The sequence below is a fragment of the Marmota flaviventris genome, chromosome 2 (assembly GCF_047511675.1).
Source record: "Marmota flaviventris isolate mMarFla1 chromosome 2, mMarFla1.hap1, whole genome shotgun sequence".
Taxonomy (NCBI): Eukaryota; Metazoa; Chordata; class Mammalia; order Rodentia; family Sciuridae; genus Marmota; species Marmota flaviventris.
In genome coordinates, this window is record NC_092499.1 from 95,574,855 (window position 1) to 95,597,817 (window position 22,963).

The 22,963-nt window shown below is 39.1% G+C and overlaps 1 protein-coding gene and 1 pseudogene across 10 annotated transcripts in view; both read left to right on the forward strand.

Annotated features, from left to right (window-relative positions):
* The window catches only part of Sema6d (semaphorin 6D), a 55,001-nt gene extending 33,704 nt beyond the window's left edge, over positions 1 to 21,297 (forward strand). For 3 of the 10 annotated variants that reach the window (XM_027925804.3, XM_071608220.1, XM_071608222.1), the window contains exons 2-19: positions 6,813 to 6,976; positions 7,359 to 7,470; positions 8,030 to 8,090; positions 8,207 to 8,269; positions 8,371 to 8,472; positions 8,705 to 8,795; positions 9,235 to 9,354; positions 10,039 to 10,127; positions 10,866 to 11,083; positions 11,194 to 11,325; positions 11,659 to 11,814; positions 11,907 to 12,080; positions 12,920 to 13,060; positions 13,156 to 13,233; positions 13,656 to 13,756; positions 14,123 to 14,179; positions 15,673 to 15,840; positions 17,586 to 21,297. In XM_027925804.3, coding sequence (XP_027781605.2) covers positions 6,868 to 6,976; positions 7,359 to 7,470; positions 8,030 to 8,090; positions 8,207 to 8,269; positions 8,371 to 8,472; positions 8,705 to 8,795; positions 9,235 to 9,354; positions 10,039 to 10,127; positions 10,866 to 11,083; positions 11,194 to 11,325; positions 11,659 to 11,814; positions 11,907 to 12,080; positions 12,920 to 13,060; positions 13,156 to 13,233; positions 13,656 to 13,756; positions 14,123 to 14,179; positions 15,673 to 15,840; positions 17,586 to 18,874 — 3,261 coding nt within the window. In that variant the 5' untranslated portion in view covers positions 6,813 to 6,867 and the 3' untranslated portion in view covers positions 18,875 to 21,297. Of the gene's footprint in view, positions 1 to 619; positions 1,628 to 6,812; positions 6,977 to 7,358; positions 7,471 to 8,029; positions 8,091 to 8,206; positions 8,270 to 8,370; positions 8,473 to 8,704; positions 8,796 to 9,234; positions 9,355 to 10,038; positions 10,128 to 10,865; positions 11,084 to 11,193; positions 11,326 to 11,658; positions 11,815 to 11,906; positions 12,081 to 12,919; positions 13,061 to 13,155; positions 13,234 to 13,655; positions 13,757 to 14,122; positions 14,180 to 15,672; positions 15,841 to 17,585 lie in introns of those variants that run through there. The other 7 variants (XM_071608221.1, XM_071608223.1, XM_027925806.3 and 4 more) reach the window with 7 other exon arrangements.
* On the forward strand, positions 1,066 to 1,164 carry LOC114085141 (U6 spliceosomal RNA; annotated as a pseudogene).
* Positions 21,298 to 22,963: the final 1,666 nt, after the last annotated feature.

Genomic DNA, 22,963 nt, shown 5'->3' on the forward strand with positions numbered 1-22,963 from the left:
TAGTGAGGAAAGGGAGTGTTTTAAAAACCCGTGAACCATCAACTGTGTGTAAAGCTACTCAACAAGCAAATGAAATAGATCTGGAAAATATCCAGTGCACTTGGGCACCGGGAGGTCATCAGTGTCTTTCAGAGAGACATTGTTAAGAGAGGAGCCAGCAAACAGGAAGTGGAAGAATGAGTGGGGAGTGAGGAAGTGAGGCCAGTGAGAATAACATTCAATGTCTGTGAGTGGAAGAAAAAAGGGAGACAGGAGGATCTGGGGTCATAGGAGCTTTTTCCCCTTTTTTTTTTTTTTTTTTTTTTGACACAAGAGAGGCATGCACGAATACTAATGAACAGTATTCAATCAGAGAAAAATATAAGTAACATCTTTCTATTCCAGAAAAGAATGAAGAAGTTGGGTTTAAAGAACATACAAACAGTTGATGTACTTTGTAATGGGAAGAAAGGGAGACTAAGGAATTTCTTGTCTTCTGGCTTTTATCATCTATGTGCAGTGGCTATGGGGCAGAAGAGAAGATTGTGTGGAGAGAAAGCAACCCTGTAATCCCAGCTACTTGGGAGGCTGAGGCAGGAGGATTAGCAAATTCAGGAACAGCCTCAGCAACTTAGTGAGACCCTGTCTCAAAAATAAAAAGGGCTGGGGTTAATAGCCCAGTGGTAGAGTGCTTGCCTAGCATAAGCAAGGCCCTGAGTTTAACCTCCAGTACCTGCCCCTGAAAAAAGTGTGAGCAGAAAGCAAGTATATTCCTGGCCAGATGTGGTAGCGAAGTACAGGACTTCTATGGAGTTTTATGGTGCTATTTGTAATTCGTGATCAAGGATTCTGTTACATTACTACCCAATTTTCTCACAGTGTGGTTGTCTTCACCAGCGCTCAGTGCTCTGGAGGAGATGCAGATATGAATGGCTGTGTTCATCCAAGGCAAGGACTTTATAAGAAAATCTGACAGGCAGACAGAGGATGAGGGAGTCTGGAACATAAGCAAGCATTGTGGAAATGTCTGAGCACTGACTGTTATATCTAAGATAAATGAAGAGGGGTGTCAAGGTTGGAGAAGAAGAGCAATGCACATATACTAAAATTGGGGTGACACAGAGAAGACTAGCATGGCCTATGTGCAAGGATGACATACGGATTTCTGAAGCATTCCATATTTTTGAGAGCAGATGTCCTCATCCAGATGTGCCGGTAGCTGACCCCCATGACTGCATTCCTTTTTTGCTACCCTTTATACCACATTCATCCAACCATTTACTCTATGGCCTGTCTGCACCTTGTTTGTTTCCCATTCATTTTCTGAGTACAAGAAGAATTAAATTTTCAGGAGGTAAACTTGGTCATGTAATCCCCAAGCAAGCAAGCTGGAATGTCAGCAGATTAGTATCACAGTATGCAATACTTGACCTTATGATTCTTAAGGTGACCTCCCAGGGTGGAACCATGAACTGGGACTTACAAAATCTTTGGAAAGCTGGAGAAAGTATGAAAAGTTACCAGATAAAAGAGAGAAGAGGGGCAGAACCTCGAGTAAGCAAAGACTTTTTGTAAGATCCCAGAGGCCCAAGGTTCAAAAGAGTCATTGGGAAACCAGAGGGAACCAACTCCACTTCCAGATCCTGAGGTAAGTGGAATACGAATCTAAGCAGCTCCTCTTTGAGAAGTGGCATCTCCAAAAGAGAGCTTGGAGAAAGCTTTAAAATCACCCTGTTATCTCTGGGTTCTCTGGGCTAGGGATAAAGTAGATCTCATTTCCTTTGCACTAATATAACTTTTAAAGGGCCAGAGACTACATGCCAGTTTCATTACCTGGGGATTATTAATTTCAATATGGCAACATAAGAAGTTGCATTAATCTCCCACATAAATTCTCCTGCCTAAAGAACTCCTTTTCAGTTCAGGCCTTCTAGCAACAAATCTTTAAGTTTTTATTTGTCTAAAGCACCCTTATTTTTTTTTTCCTTTTATAAATTGTTTTTACTGGTTATAAAATTCTAGGCTATAAATTTATTTTCTTTTGGCACTTTAAAAATCTTATTCTGCTTTCCATTGTTTCTATTGATAAGTCAGCTGTCAGGATTATTCTTGCTTTTCTGAAGGTAATATATCTTTTAACTTTTTTAAAATTTACCACTGTTTTCACCATTTTAATGATTATGATGTTTCTTTTTTTTCTTTTCCTTTTTTTTTTTTTTTTTTTGGTATGGGGTATTAAACCCAGAGGAGGTTATCTGCTGAGCCTCATCCCCCATCCTTTTTATTTTTTATTTTGAAATAGGGTCTTGCTAAGTTGCTTACAGCCTTACTAAGTTGCCGAGGCTGGCCTTGAATTTGCGGTACTCCCGCCTCAGCCTCCAGAGTCACTGAGATTATAGGCGTGTACCACCACACCTGGCTGATTACGATATTTCTAAGTGATTTTCTTGGTATTTAGAAGTTCTTGGCTTGTGGACCTTTGTCAATTTTTTAAAAAGAAAGCGGCTGTTAATCTTGTCAAATATTGCTCCTATTTATTTCTGTCTCTTCACTCTCAGCAACTCCAGTGTTAGATAGTTCCACAAGATTATGCGTATCTCTTATTTTGTGATTTGTTTTTTCTAGGCTTTTGGTTTTGTGTGATATTTCTATCAACCAATTTTCCAGTTTATTAATCTTCTCTTCAGCTAAGACCAATATGTTGCTAAACACATCTATTAGGAAGTTTTCATTATTGTGTTTTTAGTCATAGAGTTTCCATTTGGTTCTTTTTAGTGGATTCCAATTCTCTGGTGAAATTCTACATCTCATTATATTTATTCTTTGATAAAATAAGTACAGTTATTTTTTAAACATATGTCTGATAACTGTAATATCCGAGTTATCTTTGGGCCTACTTCTGTTGTTTTATTTTATTTTTCTCTTAGTATTGGAATGAATATTGAACATTGCATGTTTAAAAAAAAAAAAAAGCTATTCTCTGGATGATGTTATCTTTCTCTAGAAAAATTTCACCTTATCTTTTCAGGCAAGCCATAGATTGAGAGATCATACACTCCCAACTTGGAATTTAAATTGTTGGAGATTGGGGTGGAATTCTTATAAAGCTCCCCTCTTGTTTTTCTTGTAGAGCAGCTTATCAGAGAACCCTTGGATGTTTGCTTGTAGTTTTTCCTAAGCTCAAGACTCCAAAAATATGACTCTCATTTTTAGCTACACTCACATTTGTATAGACCTTAAGGATGAGTAAATCCCCCAGAGTAAAATCAAGTGCTGAGTATGGTTCCTTGCACCTCTCTTCTCTGGAGAATCATGCCACTCAAATACAAAATGTCTTGGCTGCTCAGAATTCCTTTTAAGAGCTTTCCTCATTGTATTTGGGATTCAACATTAGGAATTTGTGGAAGAATGTAATGCCAAAAAAATTGACAAAACATGCTTACTTGGGTACCTTGCTCTCTGACTAAAAACAATAACCTCATAGAAATATGATCTTCAATATCAGTTTACACAGGAGAAGAGTAAGTCCCTCCTTGTATTAGTGGGCATCTAGATTTAAGAAGAGGTACCTTATCCTCTAGGAAAACCTCTGTCATTGTTACAAGGACATACATAAATTTTCAAATAGCTATACAAGATAAACAAGTGAAAATTGCTTTTTAAAATTCTTTCTGTCCAATGAGATGTTAACAATAATAGTCATAACGTTTACTGAATTTTACTAGAAATTTACTACAAACCAAGTTCTGTGTTAGATGCTTTATATAGATTATCTCATTTAACCCTAAGAAGATCTGATGAGGTAGTAAAGATAATTACTCTCATTTTAAACTTGAGGAAACTGAGTCCTAGAGTCAGTCAACTTAAATAAGATTGAGAGCCAGGAAGTAAATGGTATAAATCGGTTTGAACTCAGGCTTTTCTAATCTCAAGGACCATGTTCTTGTCTAATAATTTGTCTTGCCTCTGGGCTTGTCCTCATTCAACATAACTAGTTTTCTGATTTTACTGAGCCCTGAAATCCTGGGGTTCTTCCTTAAATAGTGAGGACTAAGTAGTCTGAAGGATTCACTTACATAAAATTCTCCTTCTTGGGACATTTTTCTCATATATTTCCAGATTCTTTCTGTTCTCACCTAGCCTTATTTGAATATATGTAGAACATTAAATATTTCTGTTTATAACTTCTACAGCAAATCTTTAAGTATTTTTTAAATAAAGCTTTATGTAGGGACAGAAAGCAGTTAGTGGCACAGCTTTATTTTTGGAGGGTTAGGTTGGCAAGAGGTGGGGTGTGGGGAGAAAGTGCTTTCTGCAATGTCAAATGAATGAGTTACAGGAAATGATAGTTCAGCCGGCAGCTCTGTGCTTGCCAGTGAGTCAGCAGGGAGTCCATCTCAGCTTGAGTCGTGGGACACAGCTGAGAGACCTGCTCTCTGGGACTTGCCTACTTGATATGAGCCATTCACTTACCTGTGATGGAGGAGGAATATTCACAGAACTATTTTGTTGTTTTCATGCAGATATTTCCACATTTCCTTAGAAATCGTGGTTGTTTCTTTTTCCTGAGACCCAGTAGAAGGATCCAGTGACTTTCCACCTAGAGGGCGAAGTTTGGAATGGGTGCCATAGCAGAATCTACTTCTAAGGGCAACATTTTTTCATTTTATTTTATGCTTCAACTCTCTAGAGCCTTTGTAAGTGGTAAAACACTTTGGAAAAGCAAGACAGGGAAATGCTGCTTCTGGAGACAGAGACATAGGAGATAGAAAAAAGCCATCTTGTCATAACAATTGAAAACATATGCATATGGCAAAAAAAAAACAAAAAAACGAGAACCAGCTGGGTGCAGTGGCGCTTGCCTGTAATCTCAGCTACTCAGGAGGCTGAGACTGGAGGATCCCAAGTTTGAGGCCAGTCTTGGAAGCTGAACATGATCCCATCTCAAAATAAAAAAATAAAATAAAAGGCTGTGGTTATAGTTCAGTAGTAGAGTGCGCCTGAGTTCAATCCCCCATACTACCCACCCCAATAAAAGAACCAAATTAGCATAGCTATTGAGTTTGGATTGTGGAATAGTGGTATCTTTTTTTTTTAAACTTCATCTTCTATGCATGATAAATAGGCACAAGTTGTAAAGAATTTGTAGAATAACTATTCATTTGTGGGGGTGCGAAGGGAGAGCAGATCACTTTAATATTTAAGATATCTTTTTTCCCAAATCTTGTTCAGACTCTTAACATCAGCCTGGTTATAAGTAGGTATAACTTTGCTCAGAATCTGCTATGTAGCCAGATGACTTCAAAAGCCACGCTTTTTGTCAGCCTTTTTTGTAAAGCATTTTAAAAACACTAATTTGCTGCTGGATTAACCATCCATTAAGAAAAATTTTACTAGAATAGTATTCTCTCCTTGCAAAACTAGATTTATAAAATTCACATATACTTGATTTTTATTTTAATCACAGAAATATTGCACAGCATTCATGTGCACACACCTGTATATTTGATATTAAGTAGGTAAAACAGGCAGTACTTGGTTGAGTGATTGGATTACACAGAATTTGAAGTGGTTCTTTGTACTCACCTTAAAACTTCCTAGGTATATAGGACTGAGGATAAAGCTAAATGTTTTATGCTCAATATAGTAGCCAGAAGTGACAATTTTGGTTCCAGAAGAGATAGTATTGTTGCAAAATGGATCCTTTACAGTTTCATAGAAATGCCCTTCCCATGGGCTCACAGGGTCCTAATTTATTTTTTAATAAGTAATAAGTTGACAACATTTAAAGATCTTTTAAATTTTTACTGCAATTATTATACAATTTAATGTTCTGCTTTTATAGCTATATTGAAGTATTGACATACAGTAAACTATACATATTTAATGTACAATTTAACCACCTGTGAAACATCACTTCAATAAAAATGATGAATATATATATGCCCCTCCTTCTGCCAAAGTCTTTTTGTGATGCTATGTTTTTGAAGTAAAAAATCCAGTCATTTATCTTCTCTACCTACCCTGGAGAAAAAAACCCAGCTGAGTCCTGTCCTGACTAGCTCCATGCAATTCACTGAGTCCCTTTATTTTCCCTTAGTTTTCTCATCTGAAAAACGAGGGGGTTGTACTTGATGGTCCCTAAGGCCCCTTATAGCTCTCAAGTCCAATAAAGCTAAGAGGACAGGCGTACTTAGGGTATTGGTTTGTGTCCAAATGGTTTTATGTAAAAATGTAGATGTCCCTAGTGGCCGGGTGTCAGCTGTGCTGCTTCGTCCCTCCTTGCTTTGCTTGATTGGTTGTCATGAAATCATTTCATTTCTTTCCCTTTCACCCCTGATTCAAGGTCACTCATGGCATCATGTCCATGTTGGTCTTAAGCTTCAGGAGCTAAAAATTTAGGCAAAGGCTTGGTAATGCTGGGAACTCAGCAACACCTTAAGCCAAATGCCAGTGAGGGATGACAGTGTCTCAGCTCTCTGGATATTTTTGAGGCAGCTTGGGCATTTTAGACAACCTGTGTTGGATATATTTCACTACTGGGGGAAGGGGTGCAGAGTAGTTACCTCAAAACTTCTGGTCAGTTTGCCTAAAGTAGCAATATGCTCACCAGACGCTTTAACCAAATCTGGCACACTGCCATCTTTTGCCTGTGTTTTTGGAAATACCTGATCCACCACCACCAGCATCCCTGATGGAAGGGGTGCCTTGGAAGGAGTTGGGGGTGAAAATAGATCTGATTACAAATGAGAAAGCAGTTTCATGAGAGTGTAGTGATCTTTCTAAATTTTTTGGAAATTTTTCCAATTTTTTTACCTGCTTCTGTTTTCCAGGTAGCTAAGTGAGATTTCTGAGGAGGGGGCTGCCCTGACTTCCTTGTGGCCCACCATGAGATTCTTCCTGCTTTGTGTCTACATGCTGCTCCTGATGATTCCTCAGTTGAGGGCCGTCAGCTTTCCTGAAGACGATGAGCCCCTCAATACTGTCGACTATCACTGTAAGTCATCCAGAGCAGCTCCTTTTCTAGAAAGGATTTTTTTTTAAATTTTCCAAGTATATCTATTTTCAGAGAGATTTTCGTGTCTTTAAAATGTTTTGCATATTAATTTACCTATAATCATTTCCTAGTGTTTGGAGACAATGGGGCAGTTTGGGGTGCTTTTCTGCAGCAATCCATGTATATAGGTTGTTTATTTTCAGTAAAAAGAAAAAAGCCATTTGCTGACATTCATCGTCTTTTATTCATTTATATTCAAGACCTTAAGAGAGGAATTTAGTTAAAACCCTTCTACAACTAGTATATACAGCTAATCAATGCTGTATATTGATTCTTCAGCTCCATAATCCTGACTGATGATTTAGCCCATTTTTACTTGCAGATTCAAGGCAATATCCGGTTTTTAGAGGACGCCCTTCAGGCAATGAATCGCAGCACAGGCTGGACTTTCAGCTGATGTTGAAAATTCGAGACACACTTTATATTGCTGGCAGGTAATTTTCCTCTCGTTGGTTTATTAGATTAAAATTCTTTTCTCTTGTGGTGCTTGCATTAATGTGTCTAGTTCATGAAAAACTAATATGTGATTGTGATCAAGAATTGCAAGTAGCCAAAAATATTCACCGAGAAGAGTCAGTGTTGTGTACCAGGAACAAAATACAGAGCTAAAGCCTTCAGCAGTGCTATTTTATTATTGCCATCAAGAAATCACTCACCATTCTTTTTTCCTAAAGCAGCAGGGGAAAAAAAATCTCTCTTTATTCTTTTTTAACTTAGAATTATTCAAGCAAATATTAGAAATATGTCTATGCTAATATCAAGTAGCAGTTTGACCCATGCCTAGAGAGAAGAGCTTTCTTAGCTCCTTGACTACAATGATATATAAAAGCATCTCACTAATGAAAAAGTACTCTTTGTTGACTTTGTTTGAGATATCGAAAATCCAGCTGATCTCCAAAACATAATAAAGGCAGATCTGTAAAAATAAAATAAGAAGCAGCTTAACATTTTTATACATTCACATGATATGACTTATTGCCTTGTTTCCAACAGGGATCAAGTTTATACAGTAAACTTAAATGAAATCCCCAAAACAGAAGTAATACCAAGCAAGGTGAGCAACTATGGCAAATTAATTTTCTTTCTCTCAGAAACTGAATAATGCCCCCCCCTCCTTGCCAAAAATGATCTGTTAAAAATTGAACTTTTGATTTTGCTTGATTAATACAGAAACTGACATGGAGGTCAAGACAACAGGATAGAGAAAACTGTGCTATGAAAGGCAAACATAAAGTGAGTTCACAGGGCCTGCCCTACTCAGTCTTTTTGTGGGCTTTGTGATACCACAATGTCAGCATGTGAAATATCTAATATTAATTATTATCTTTTCTTAGGATGAATGCCACAACTTTATCAAAGTATTTGTTCCAAGAAATGATGAGATGGTTTTTGTTTGTGGTACCAACGCATTCAATCCTATGTGTAGATACTATAGGGTAAGTATATTTTATATGATGTGCTTCTTTTGATCACTGGTTTTTCCCTCACTGGTATGCTGTTAGAGTTGGATCCTTTCCGCTATAACTCAGTAATTTGTTTTATCGCTAATGCTAGAAAAGAATAAAAACAGAATTCTTCAAATAGAATTTCAATGCAAATAAAGCAATATTGCTTTCAAACAGGTACATTGAACAGATGTGACACCAGCTATTTATTTTGCTTTTGTAGTTGAATACCTTAGAGTACGATGGAGAAGAAATTAGTGGCCTGGCACGATGCCCATTTGATGCCAGACAAACCAATGTTGCCCTCTTTGCTGGTAAGAACCTTTAGTGTAATGAATATAAATGATCCATGGTGCAGAAGGTGCAGAAGAATTTAAAGGAGGAAAAAAAGCTCATAGACACCTTGACACCAGCATTTCAAAGGCTGAAATCTATGAACAAAAATTTTAAAGAGGAAATTAAAAGCAAGGATATTATGGTGCTCAGGTATTCTGAACACGTGGCTTTGTTGTCAACTAAGCCAGTGACCTTGAATAAGTTGCTTAGCTTTTGATATTTAGATCCCTAATCTATAAAATTAAGTAATGCCCTGGGCCAAACAGTTAGAGGTTGATTGTGAGCATCAGGTGCAGGTTTGTCGTGTAGATAATGGTAACACAGGTGAAAGCACCACAGAAGGTACAGCATGCTAGGTAGGCTGACACACTGCAGGATAATTATGGTTATTTTACCAAATTATAACTTCGGTTTCAGATGGGAAGCTGTATTCTGCCACAGTGGCTGACTTCTTGGCCAGTGATGCTGTAATTTATCGAAGCATGGGTGATGGATCTGCCCTTCGCACAATAAAATATGATTCCAAATGGATAAAAGGTACCTTTGAAGAGCAATGGCGTGGGGTCGCCGAGAATAGTGGGATAACTCATGTGGGAAGAGTAGCCAAGGCCATCAGGAAGCTCAGTGCATGACTTTATATTGTTCATCTGGAATAAGGACACCTGCTTTGGTGAATGAGAGCCTCTGTGAGGATTGAGGAGACTAGTAGGCATGTCAGGAGAGTTAGTTCATCCAGGCCTTTATCCAAAGATGACCTCAAAGCAAAACAAAATGAGACCCATCTTCTCTTGATGTACTGATTTGTCTAACTCTAAATGCATATAATACTATGTGCTCACTCCTTTTTACCTGTCTTGGAAAGTTAATTGATTAGTCTATATCTGTAGTCGTTTTGTTCTTTAGATTTTAGAAGTTGAGTTTTGTTTTTTTTTTTATTCTCAGTGTAAGAGTTTTTTTCCCTAGTTAAATAGGTTAATGAATAAATCTGTTGAAACAAAGACCTTTGCTGAGGTTCAGTTCCCTGCAGGCCTTTTTACAGTCCATTAGCTGACTTTGAAGACGGTGGGTTCCCTGAAGCTTGAACGCACCCATATTGGGACTCCTCTAAATCATGGCCTTGAATGTAACTATGCAACATCTGTCAGTCATACCTAGCAGTCGGGGTCATATGCTAATTAAATTATCCTTTAGGAACCAGTTCATTTTCCATTTTTCTTTCAGAGCCACACTTTCTTCATGCCATAGAATACGGAAACTATGTCTATTTCTTCTTTCGAGAAATTGCTGTAGAACATAATAATTTAGGCAAGGCAAGTATATGTACTTGATTTGTATTGTGGATTTATACTGCATGGAATTGAGACCACTTTGGTAATTATGGATGCTCTCTTAGCATGTTTTCCAGCACTCAGTTCAATGCATGTAAGGCCAAGTTCAGAGCTGGGTTGCTTATGGTGAGAATAATTGCTAGAAAACACCTGAACAATGGCCAGAGTGGTAACAGCAGTCTTGGGCCTTGAGACGTTTTCATTTCTTTTCTGTCACCATAGAGAATGTTCTACAGGTACCCTTGAGCTGTGGAGGCTCCTTTTACTCTCTTGAAATCCATTCATAGTGGAGACTTTTTTTCAGTGTCAAAAGGCAATATAGAAAGTAGAGGCTCCTGTTCAATTTAAAGTGTTTCAGTAAAAAAAAAAGAAAAAGAAAAAACACATGTGATCTCAAAGCATTGCAGTCCCTTCTATGCCACATTTCATTAACAGTATGAGAAGCAAAGTTAGAAAAGAGTAGGAATGATTTTCATTCAGCAGGCAGACAGATAGCTCAGGTCTGGGGAGCAATTTTGGCAGAATAAGAAATTGGTCCTCTTTACTTGCAGGTAAATCTAGTTTACATTCTTACCATACAGACCCCTAGAGAGAAGGCTGCTAGATTCTTTTGAACCAGATATCTTTAGCATTTTCTGCCCCTCCCTGAAATAGCAGCATTTTGTCTCCATTCCTCTTCCTTGTTCCTAACCCACTTGCTTCGCTTTTGTCCCTGGGCAGGCTGTCTATTCCCGTGTGGCCCGCATATGTAAAAACGACATGGGTGGCTCCCAGCGGGTACTGGAGAAACACTGGACATCATTTCTGAAGGCAAGGCTTAACTGTTCTGTCCCTGGAGATTCGTTTTTCTACTTTGATGTTCTGCAGTCTATTACAGACATAATACAAATCAATGGCATCCCCACTGTGGTAGGGGTGTTTACCACTCAGCTCAACAGGTAAGAACAGATCCCTGGCACTTCAAAGCTTGCTTGTCAGAACCAAGCATGGGCCCGTTGTCACCAGCCTCTTCTTGATGGCTTTCTTTCTTTCTCTCTCTCTCTTTTAGCATTCCTGGTTCTGCAGTCTGTGCATTTAGCATGGATGACATTGAAAAAGTATTCAAAGGTCGGTTCAAAGAACAGAAAACACCAGATTCTGTTTGGACAGCAGTCCCTGAAGATAAAGTTCCAAAACCAAGGTAAAGAAAAGCATTGAAAAGGATTTTTTGTCTTGAACAAAACCCTGTGGACATTGGTAGCCTCATCCATCCATCCTCAGAGAACAGCTGGGCCAACCTCCCATACCAGGAAGGGGTCCTATGCAATTCTCTGACAAAATCAGTAAACATGACCCTGTAACCTACCACCCCAAGAATGTGAATGTGAAGAACCCATTGAATTCAGGGTAATAGATTGCTTCTCTGGTTTTGCTGACTCTCTTTGCTTTCTTGACCTCTTCTTTCAAAATGTGCACTTACTCCTCTATATAGTTGGGGTGGGGTGGTGATAAATGAGTACTGTTTTCCTTTCAGGCCTGGCTGTTGTGCAAAACATGGCCTTGCCGAAGCTTACAAAACCTCCATCGATTTCCCGGATGAAACCTTGTCCTTCATCAAATCCCACCCCCTGATGGACTCTGCTGTTCCACCTATTGCTGACGAGCCCTGGTTCACAAAGACGCGGGTCAGGTGAGATTGCATGGGCAACAGGGACCCGTTGGCATATTGCCTGTTCTCTTGCTGTTGGCATCCAGCTCTGACTTCCCCACCTTCTCTGACAGGTACAGATTGACGGCCATCGCCGTGGACCGTTCTGCAGGGCCCCACCAGAACTACACAGTCATCTTTGTTGGCTCTGAAGCCGGTGTGGTACTTAAAGTTTTGGCAAAGACCAATCCTTTCTCTTTGAATGACAGCGTATTACTGGAAGAGATTGAAGCTTACAACCATGCAAAGTACGTATATTTTACGAGAACGCTCTTCAGCACTATCCAAAAATTTCCTGAATATTTCAGCTAGTCATTTCCTTTCAGCTCTCTGAATTAGTGGTGGTTTGGCATATTAGTGATTTTTTTTTTTCCCTCACTGAAATAAGTCCTGGACTTCTTTAGTTTTTTGTTGTTGTTGTTGTTTGTTTGTTTGTGTGTGTGTTTGTTTTTTGTTCCTTAGCTCACTAAGGCAAGGAAGATGAACAGTTGATAAGTTTAAAAATAATTCAGCCCTGTTTTTCACCTGTGGAAAATGAGAACATTTTAGCAGTACCCCTCTTACCTTGTAGATATATTTCAGGATGCTACATGTGGCAGACAGTTGGTTGCAAGCACACACTTGCACAGAATATATTTATAGTTTTGCATTTTCTTCCAACCAGTAAAATATAAGAGATTATTTGGAAAATTAAAACAAACATAACATGAAGCAAAGGAGACTTAGGAGAGATCCAGAAACATGTTGCATGGAAAGATTTAAATTCATGAATCATTATCCTTTGAATTCCTTAGGGTCCAACATGTCCTTCACGTATGCAATTCCCTTTGAGCATCCTAACAGGAAAACAATCTTTATAAACCCATGTCCAGCCTGAAACTTAGCCATCCATGCAAAGACATAGCAGATGAATCACATAAATTATTAATTCCCAAACTGTGTCCTTGCCTGGTTTGTTACCAAGACTATTCCTTAGGATTTCCCCAGTTCTCTGGAATTGCAACACCAAACCACACCTGCTTTGTATAGTTTTGTGTCGTTTTTGATTGACTAAACCTATGACTTCAACATGTATCCCATAAAATAGGTGCAATGCTGAGAACGAAGAAGACAAAAAGGTCATCTCATTACAGCTGGATAAAGACCACCACGTGTTGTATGTGGCGTTCTCCAGCTGCGTTATCCGCATCCCCCTGAGCCGCTGCGAGCGGTATGGATCATGTAAAAAGTAAGATCCTGTTTCTTTAGGTACACAGGGGTTTATAGTCTCAAAACCTTGGATGATGAGAAAATTCACGCCACATTCTTTTTGGTTTCATACAGATCTTGTATTGCATCTCGTGACCCATACTGTGGCTGGTTAAGCCAGGGAACCTGTGGGAGAGTGACCCCAGGGATGCTGTAAGTACACTCTGCCATATTAACTATGAACTGTCTCCTCCAGGTCTCTAAAGCTGGAAATCTTAGAAAACGTAACTGTTACACTACTTTTCTCTTTTCTTTTGCTCTCTTGTTTGTTTGTTCGCTGTTGTTGTTATTGTTTTGCTCTTTCTTTTTCTTTCTTTTTTTTTTTGATATGGGAGAAGGATAAAAGAAAACCTGAAATGTAAGAGGGTTGGGAAATTGTAGACATGGTAATATTTATGGAAAAGGGAAGCAGAAAAAAAAAAATACACTTCTATTCTGTTACATGTTCTCCTAAAATTTGAACAGAAATAGCCATTTTAGCTATGTTGAAATGTGGATTGGTTGTCTCTGCCCGTTCTTACTAATCAGTCTGTGTTCTTGGTTCTGCTCTGGATGTCACTTGTGTTCCTATGAAGGCCGCTAACTGAAGACTTCTTTGCTTTCCATAACCACAGCGTTGGAGGATATGAACAAGACACAGAATATGGCAACACGGCCCATCTAGGGGATTGCCATGGTAAGACGCACTCTTCCATTCCCTCCTGTCTCTTCTTTTGACATTTGCACGTGAACATTATTTTACAATCAGCCTTTTAATGACTTGGGACACATACCACCTAGCATTTAACTTGAACTTCGCAAAAGCTGAGCCGTTTGGTCATGGGGATACATTAGAAAAGAATCTTACTTTTTTTTTTTTAATTTTTATTTTTCTTCACCATTTACAATTTTGTAGAAAATCTAGAGAAGAGTAGTCTAACCAGTAGGTTAATCTTTTAGTTTGTAGTCTTTTCTTTTGACTTTTTTAGTTAATTGGAATTCATAAATTTTTGCTTTCATTTGGTTACTTTTTACTGATTACTTGTTCCTTTAATTCTTTTAGAAATTTTGCCTACTTCAACTACACCAGATTACAAAATATTTGGCGGTCCAACATCTGGTTAGTTTTTTTTCATTTTTTTGAATTAACAACCTTTTCTTTCCTTCAGTTCAGCATTTTCAGCCCCTTCTCCCCTCCTTTTGCGCAGTTTGGCAGCCCTTCATTTTTCTGCTTTGACTCATAATCCCACTGACGGCACCAGAAGACTATTTCTCACTCAGCACTTCCCCCTGTGTAGCATGTTAACAGTCATCATTGACAAGGCACACCCCTTAAGAAAAGTCAAGTGGGTTGACATGAACTGCATTCCAGCTGCACGCACGCCCACCCGAGCTTCCTTCTTTCTCACCTTTGCATCATGAATGTTCCCTGTGGCCATCTGTGTTGAATGGATGGCAGGATCTCATAATTTTCCCCTTCTCACCTTCCCTAAGACCTAGTAAACAAATACACATTTCCCTCCAAAAAAAATGTGTATTTATGAGTTTTAAAGACCTTTTTTGAATGTTTTGTGGGAATCCTGGGATCTCTGAATGTCATGGAGTCAGTGCTGTGAAAAAGGCTTCTGCTGGGTTTTGATGTACTACGATGTCCATGGGCTCTCCACATCCTCTGTCTATATCTGTTGAAGAGCCTCAGTTTGTGACTATGGCACCATTCCTAGTTGGGGTCTCTGTTTTAGCCTGAAAGCATTGGCCTACATTTGGAGGAAATCTACTTGGTAGAAATCAATAACAGGTCTGCTAAAAGGTTAAGTTATTCTCAGTTCTATTGCTTCTTCTGGGACACACTGTGATTTCATTTCTCAGGAGGGAGAAAAGGATAGCAGATCTTATGTATCAGAACACCCTTATTCTATTTGTAAATACCATTTATTTTTGCGTGAGTTGATGCTAACTCTTTGGAAGAAATTCCCCAGGCATTTTGAAGAACATGGTACTTTACTGTGGACAGGAGGCCCTCAGTGCAGTTGAGAAGTCTACAGATAGACAGGAGGCCAGTGAAAAAGCAGAACAATCTCTCAGGCAGGGCTGGTTTATCAGGTCCAAAATCAAGTGTTTACTCAGACTTAACCATTTATTTTATGATGAAATTACATTGTAGCTTCCCCAGCAAAGGAAATAAAGTTTCCAACCATCTAGGAAAGTACTGTTTAAAATACACACACACACAGAGAGAGAGAGAGAGAGAGAGAGAGAGAGAGAGAGAGAGGAAATGATGTTGTCACACAAGAGAATGAGAAAATGGCAAATAATCTGCACTGGGATTTCTGTTAGCTTTTCCATGGGCAGCATTAATACCACACAGACTTCAGTAGGAATGGCTTAATGTCTTTTGAAATCTGCTTAAAGTGTCTTTACTGTTAAATTTGAGGTTCTATTCATCCCTTGAAAAAAAGGGATTTGGTGTAGTTTCCTCAGGTGTGTTTGTACAAAATCTTAGAACAAGATTTCTCATTACATTAACTTAAAGTTTACTTAAAAATGCAACAGACCAATCAGAAAAGCATTCTGCTATTGCCCATGTTAATGAACATCTGTTTGCCACCACAGACATGGAGGTATCTTCATCTTCTGTTATCACAGTGGCAAGTATCCCAGAAATTACACCCAAAGTGATTGATACCTGGAGACCTAAACTGACGAGCTCCCGGAAATTTGTAGTTCAAGATGACCCAAACACTTCTGATTTTTCTGATCCTTTATCGGGTATCCCAAAGGGTAAGGCCACATCAGGGAACTCATCTCTAACTGTGCAGAAACCTGATTCCTAACATCTCCAAAAAGGGTGCCCTTCTAAGGTGGATCCAAGTGGAGCTGCTCTTACTGCCCCTCCAGTTCCACTGGCCACAGAGACTCTGGCATTCTGTGGTTATATCTGAGTGCATTTGTGCAGAGATGAAAGGGGTGGAAAGCTGTTGAAGACATGGCTCGTGAAACAGCCACTCAGACAATCTAATCTGTGTTGATTTCTGTCTGGGGAAGCTGAGAGGCTGTTGAATATCAGAGAATTTCGAGGGTTGCCCTTGCAACATCAAAAAACAAAACTCACTAATTGCAAATATCCTCATATCAGATGTTTTGTCTAGGAGCCTTTCCCAGCCTCTCGTTTAGCTTCAATCCAAAGTGCAATATTAAAAGGATATGTGAGGTGACAAGTTGCTTGAATGCCACAAGCAATAAAGCATAACAGAGCACTTGTCCGTAACTATCACTTTCAGTCCATAACAGCAGCAGTTATAAAATAGCTGCCTATTGCCTTTGCTTATTAGATATATTACTCCAGAAAAAAAAAAAAAATCTATTCCTTAGTGCTTACTAAACCATGGTATCAGGTTTCCAATCAGTTTTTATGCACTGTTTTGTCGATTATGATTTACTTCTGTTGATTTTGGTTTTATATATTTTCATTGTAAACAATTTTATAATCATTCTTCTCTCTGCTTTGTTTTCTTTAGTAACATCATTTCTTTTTGCTTTTCTTTCTTGGTCTCTAACTATGCCACTGAATTCCATAACCCTGAACAACTAATGTTCAAAGGCCTTAATACTAACCTAAAACAACACAATCTTCAAAATCCCTCCTACTTACTTATTCTGGGACAACTGTGTGTATAGCGTGTAACAGACTTGGATACCTCTTAAACTAACATTTCTTTGATTGACTGTTAGATGTCTGTGGTTGCATTACAAATTACAATAATTAAAAACTATTTCAATCTTCTCCTTCTAGGTCTAATTTAAATATTTCTCAAATACCTCCAAATAATTTAATATTACTTAACTAATGCATAATATATTTCCTTACACTGTCTGGATTTCTTACATAGCAGGTTATTCAAGAGTGCTTCACCCAAGATAGAATGAAAAAAAAAAAAAGCAAACATAAAAGTATATTTAGCTATATGTAGCTAACAATGACCAAGTAGATGCTTTAAGTTTGTGACCAATTTATGTGTTTTTATCCAGTTAATTTAACATAATTGTATAACCATAATTATTTTAACATAATATATCTTCATGCTAACTCATACATTTCCCTAATCACAGCAGCTGCCTTTAATCCTGACTTATGAATTAGGAGAAAATCATGAGACAAAATATTTTATGGGATTAAAATTAGCTGTTTAGAAAATACATAACTTGTAACTCTATTTTTAAGGCAGAAATTGTTAACATTTCTAACTATTTAAGAAGAGTGATTGGAGGGGGAAAGAACAGAAAAATATAGATTAATGGAAGATTAGAGTTATTCTGGTATCTGCAGCAATCATATGTGGTTCTGGGGCTCCTATTGTGATTAAAGAAAAATATATAACATATGTGGAATTTTGGAGTCTAACTGACCCTCCAAGCTAAGCACATGGACAGTGTCGAAGGTAGTGTTATCTCAGTGGAAGCCATTTGCTGTTTAATGTTGTTGTTAAAAGCACTTCATTCAAACCTGTCCTGTGTGTCTGTTGCAGGTGTGCGATGGGAAGTCCAATCTGGAGAGTCCAACCAGATGGTCCATATGAACGTCCTCATCACCTGTGTCTTTGCTGCTTTTGTTTTGGGGGCGTTCATTGCAGGGGTAGCAGTATACTGCTATCGTGATATGTTTGTCCGGAAGAACAGAAAGATCCATAAAGACGCAGAATCCGCCCAGTCATGCACAGATTCCAGTGGAAGTTTTGCAAAACTGAATGGTCTCTTTGACAGCCCCGTCAAGGAATACCAACAGAATATTGATTCTCCTAAACTCTATAGTAACCTGCTGACCAGTCGAAAAGAGCTGCCACCCAGTGGAGATACAAAATCCATGGTGATGGACCATCGAGGCCAACCTCCAGAGCTGGCCGCTCTCCCCACACCAGAGTCTACTCCTGTGCTTCACCAGAAGACCCTGCAGGCCATGAAGGGCCATTCAGACAAGGCCCACGGCCATGCAGCTTCAAGGAAAGAAACCCCCCAGTTTTTTCCTTCTAGTCCTCCACCCCACTCCCCACTAAGTCATGGGCATATCCCCAGTGCCATTGTTCTTCCCAATGCTACCCATGACTACAATACATCTTTCTCAAACTCCAATGCTCATAAAGCTGAAAAGAAGCTTCAAAGTATTGATCACCCTCTTACAAAGTCATCAGGTAAGAGAGATCACCGGCGTTCTGTGGATTCCAGAAATACCCTCAATGATCTCCTGAAACATCTGAATGACCCAAACAGTAACCCCAAAGCCATCATGGGAGACATCCAAATGGCCCACCAGACACTAATGCTGGATCCCGTGGGACCTATGTCTGAGGTCCCACCCAAGGTCCCCAACCGGGAGGCATCACTCTATTCACCTCCTTCAACACTCCCCAGGAATAGTCCAACCAAGCGAGTGGACGTCCCCACCACTCCTGGGGTCCCAATGACTTCTCTGGAAAGACAAAGGGGTTATCACAAAAATTCTTCCCAGAGGCACTCTATATCTGCTATGCCTAAAAACTTAAACTCACCAAATGGTGTTTTGTTATCTAGACAGCCTACCATGAACCGTGGAGGATACATGCCCACCCCCACGGGGGCGAAGGTGGACTACATTCAGGGGACACCCGTGAGTGTTCATCTGCAGCCTTCCCTTTCCAGACAGAGCAGCTACACCAGTAATGGTACCCTTCCCAGGACGGGACTAAAGAGGACACCGTCCTTAAAACCTGATGTGCCACCAAAGCCTTCCTTTGTTCCTCAAACCACATCTGTCAGACCACTGAATAAATACACTTACTAGGCATCGAGTGTGCTATTCCTGTGTGGCTTTATCCTGTCCGTGTTGTTGAGAGGATGATGTTGTAAGGGTACCTTAGGACAAGAGACTTGCTTGTATTTTAAAAGAACCAAGTGGCCAAAGAGACTGTCACTTTGGCAACATCAGAACTTGCCACATGTAGCGGCGGCAGCGAGGCTTCTGTGTATTGGCCTGAAATTCAAAGGAAGGTGCTGGTCATTCCATTTATTTTATTGGAAGCTAAAGCGATGTGTAGCTCCCAAGGGCTACCTTACCAGTATCAAGAGCTGATACAGTACTCAGAAGAATCTGTGAACAAATACTTGAAAATGGGTTCAATTTAGACTGCCCTTGTGTGTGGTCTTCCCATTAAATGTGAACATTTTAATATGTATGCATTCACCTTGCCTCTTGCACAAATGTCAAAAAAAAAAAAAAGATGGTAATGTCTCAAAGAAACAAACTTGTAGGTTACCAAGCAGTTTGCTAAAAATTCAGTCTTTGACCCAAACTGTAGCATTTTTTTCATGTGTGGCATTTTTTTTTTCATGCCACCAACAAACTGTGTTGCAAGTATGTGTGTGCATGTGTGTATGTGTGTGTGTGTGTGTGTGTGTGTGACAGAGAGAGAGAGAGAGAAGTTCTGCACCCACTAGGATGTGTTTAGGTGCCCATTGTGTCTTTTTGTGCTATGGAGTTGTTTACATTGAGCATGACTGAACGAGACACCAACTTCTTCCTACAGCCCATTGGGTTCAGCTTTGAGAAAGGAACACAATCGAGGCTCCTTTGGCTGTCAAAATGATGAACTTAATTTATGTGGTACCCAATGCCAGAATGTAAGAGTTTCAAGTAATTTTGTGCTGCTATTCATTAAAACTTCTATTCCAGTCTTGCCACCTTAAGAAGCTAGAGATATTATGAGGTATCCTTGATTTATCCACCAGTATTCGGTAGTAAAATTTGCCCGTCCACTGTGAATCAAAGCCTGAGTCACGCTATTTAACCTTGGACACACCATGAAGAGTTTATTTTGATTGTATTCGGTTGTTTCCCATATATTAATTTTTTCCTCCTTGACCTCCTCCCACCCCCAAGGTAAAAGAAAAATATAAAATTGAAAGACAAAAGAAAGGCATATGAGGACATTGTAATTGGCTTAGCAGGAAGGGCCATATGACCCACCCGTGGTGCAATCACGTTGTCTATGTTGTGTTATGTGAGAATTTTCTCCTAAGTCATGCAGGTAATGACAATATACTGTAAATACCACATGTGAGTTTACCTGAATCTGTGCATTTTGTGCCTTATTCATGAGAATGATAGAAGTACTAAAATATGTCAAGTGTTTTCAATATAGCACATCATTTACTGAGTGCCAGTTGTAAATGTTTTCCAACCAGCACCTGAAAAGACTTTTCAAAAACCATAAAAGCAACCTAGAACAATTAATTGTTAAACAATCCATCTGAATAGCAGCATTACCTCCTTTGCCATGATAAACATTCCACTCCTGCTTTCCTAAGGATGAGACGGTGATAATGTGAAGTCAAATGAGGTTTCCCGGGGAATGTGACACCTGCGGAAACCATCTAGAGTCATTTGTGCATAGTTTGGCAGAAACCACTTACAGTTGATGATGTGCAACCCCAATGACTATTTCAGTTAATATGCTGCACACCACCCAATTGTTTATTGAACCTAATCTAGAAAGGAACGCGGCAGAGGAAGGCTCCTGACCTAGTCAGACAAATAAGTTCAACTGATTTCGTGTGATCATGCTGATGTTACTTGGGGGAGGATGGGATGCAGACGACCAGATCATTTTTATACAGAATGTAGAATACTGATGCAGTTATTCTTTTCCTTTGAGAACATTGTTTTTATAAAGAACATGATTTCCTGTGATCTCTGGAAGCTCAAAAGCTAAAATGTCTGTTCTTGAAACACTTCTGCTTTGCAACTAAAATATTACAGATTAATAATAAATTAAACCAACCAATGATAAACACTACTCAGTCCACCAACAACAAACGTGTTTGAATTTACCTTACCAATATTAATCCCAGCGTGGTAACTCTGTGTGACCCCAGATAACATTTTGTAACATTGTGCTGCCTTGTAGTTTGTAATGTGAGTTCTATCAGTATTTATGTTGGAATTTCTAACATTGACTCTAGTCTCTATCCTGTTAATTTAATTTTTAAATGCTTTATCCATTTGTGCAAAGGTAAACACAGATTGTATCTTTTTTAATGGTACGGCATAAAAAAAGTAACCCTAAAGTGAAGTGGCTCTATACTGTTTTATAGAGTACTTTAACATGTATAGATATCTTGTAAACTTGTATTGTGGATGTGTAAATAATATGTACTTTGGGTTTTTAACACCGCATGTAAAGTCAAAATAAAATATACAAATCATTATATCCTGCCTCTTGATATTGAAGAGGTTTATAATGTATCATATTTTCTAAGTCAGTGGACAGCAGTGAGTTTCTTTTAAAATCTACCAAAATATTCCTATCTGGAATGTTTGCTCCCTGGTCACAGTTGCACTACTGTGCTCTCCTTGGAAGGCTGATATTGAAGGCCAACACCTCTGAAAAATGAGAGAGAGGGAGAGAATTCAGAGAACCAGATGAAATATGGCACAGCATCAGTCATCAAATGCTGTAGGCACACACACAAGTGGCTCACAATGCTCATATATCTGGTTCAACAGACATTTTTAAAATTCATGATTTGTATCCCTATGTGAAATTTTAAAAGTAATTTTAGTTCAAAGTTATAACTAACAAATTGGGCTTTGGGGTATATGGAATTTCTCCATTTCATTGTTGTAGTTGAGTAGAATATATTAGAAGATACATTCCCTAAATATTGACATGGAAGGTAAAAATATGAGTCCGTGGTTCCTCCCTCAGCAGGTGATGACTGGTGGCTGCCACTGCCCTTGTGGATGTTGAGGGTAGGAACCATTTCTGAGATGTGATGGGATGGTTGCAGAGATACCTGCCCTCTTGGTTCTTCTATCTGCTTCTTCTGGCCAAAACCCAGCTATACTACTAGGACCATGTTTCCCCAAGGAGCCCAGCAGCTTTTTGTAAAAAGAAAACATTGCCATATTCCTGTCTCGGGTCTTGCTCTCTCTTTCTCCCACAGCCATCTAATTAGCAGTGTTGCATTTTTTGGGTCACTGCAGTGGCACGAGGTCCTTTTTCATTGTTGTGGTGGCATGCCATACCCGAGACAGATGATGATGAGTTTGCAAGAATCCTTTTGTGAGAGAAATAGATTGGTGGAAGGCCTGTTTGCTGCTTTTCATAGCTACAAGCACTACAGCAGGGTGTGCAGCCAGGCAGTGTGGGGGCCAAAGCATCCAAACCCCACCCATGACCTAAAGGAAGTCTCTGACTTGAGCCCACTGTGGTGCTGGAGACAGAGGGCGGAAGTGCCCCCACCATGTGCAAAATTTGTAACTCTAAAGAGTTTGGATGAATGGATGAAGGGAGAGAGAATTCAAGGGAATGTATCTTCAACCTGTTTCTTTCTGGTCTTTTTAAGCAATGTGTTATCTTCCTTTACATTGCCCATTTCTATTAAAATGATATTTATTATTACCTACAGCTATTATACCAGTTTTTCTGGGTTCAGTTTATTTCTTCCTTCTAAGAAGTACATCTTTCCTCTTTTTATAAAAGTTATTAGTCTTTTTAAAAAAATTCTTTGATAGTTTAATAAAGGCTACGGACTGAAAGATGATTTTCATTTTTTCTTTATAGGACATTTACAGTCCCCTAAAACTACATCTCTGAATCCTCATGATAAATGCTCAGAGAAGTAGGATGAGAGAACTTGGAGCTTTTCATGGTAAATACATGACAAAACTGGACAGTAAAGGCACAAATAAAATGAATTAACCAGAACAGGACTCTCATGCTCTGGTTCCAGAAATCCCATTAGCTGAGTATATAGGTTCCTCTAGGAAGTGGCACCTTTGAAGCCAGGTGGAGCACTTGAAGTGCTGATAAGGCTAAGAAGAAAAGTTGTCTCTCATGCCACACTGCGACATCATGGCCTAGATGCTGGC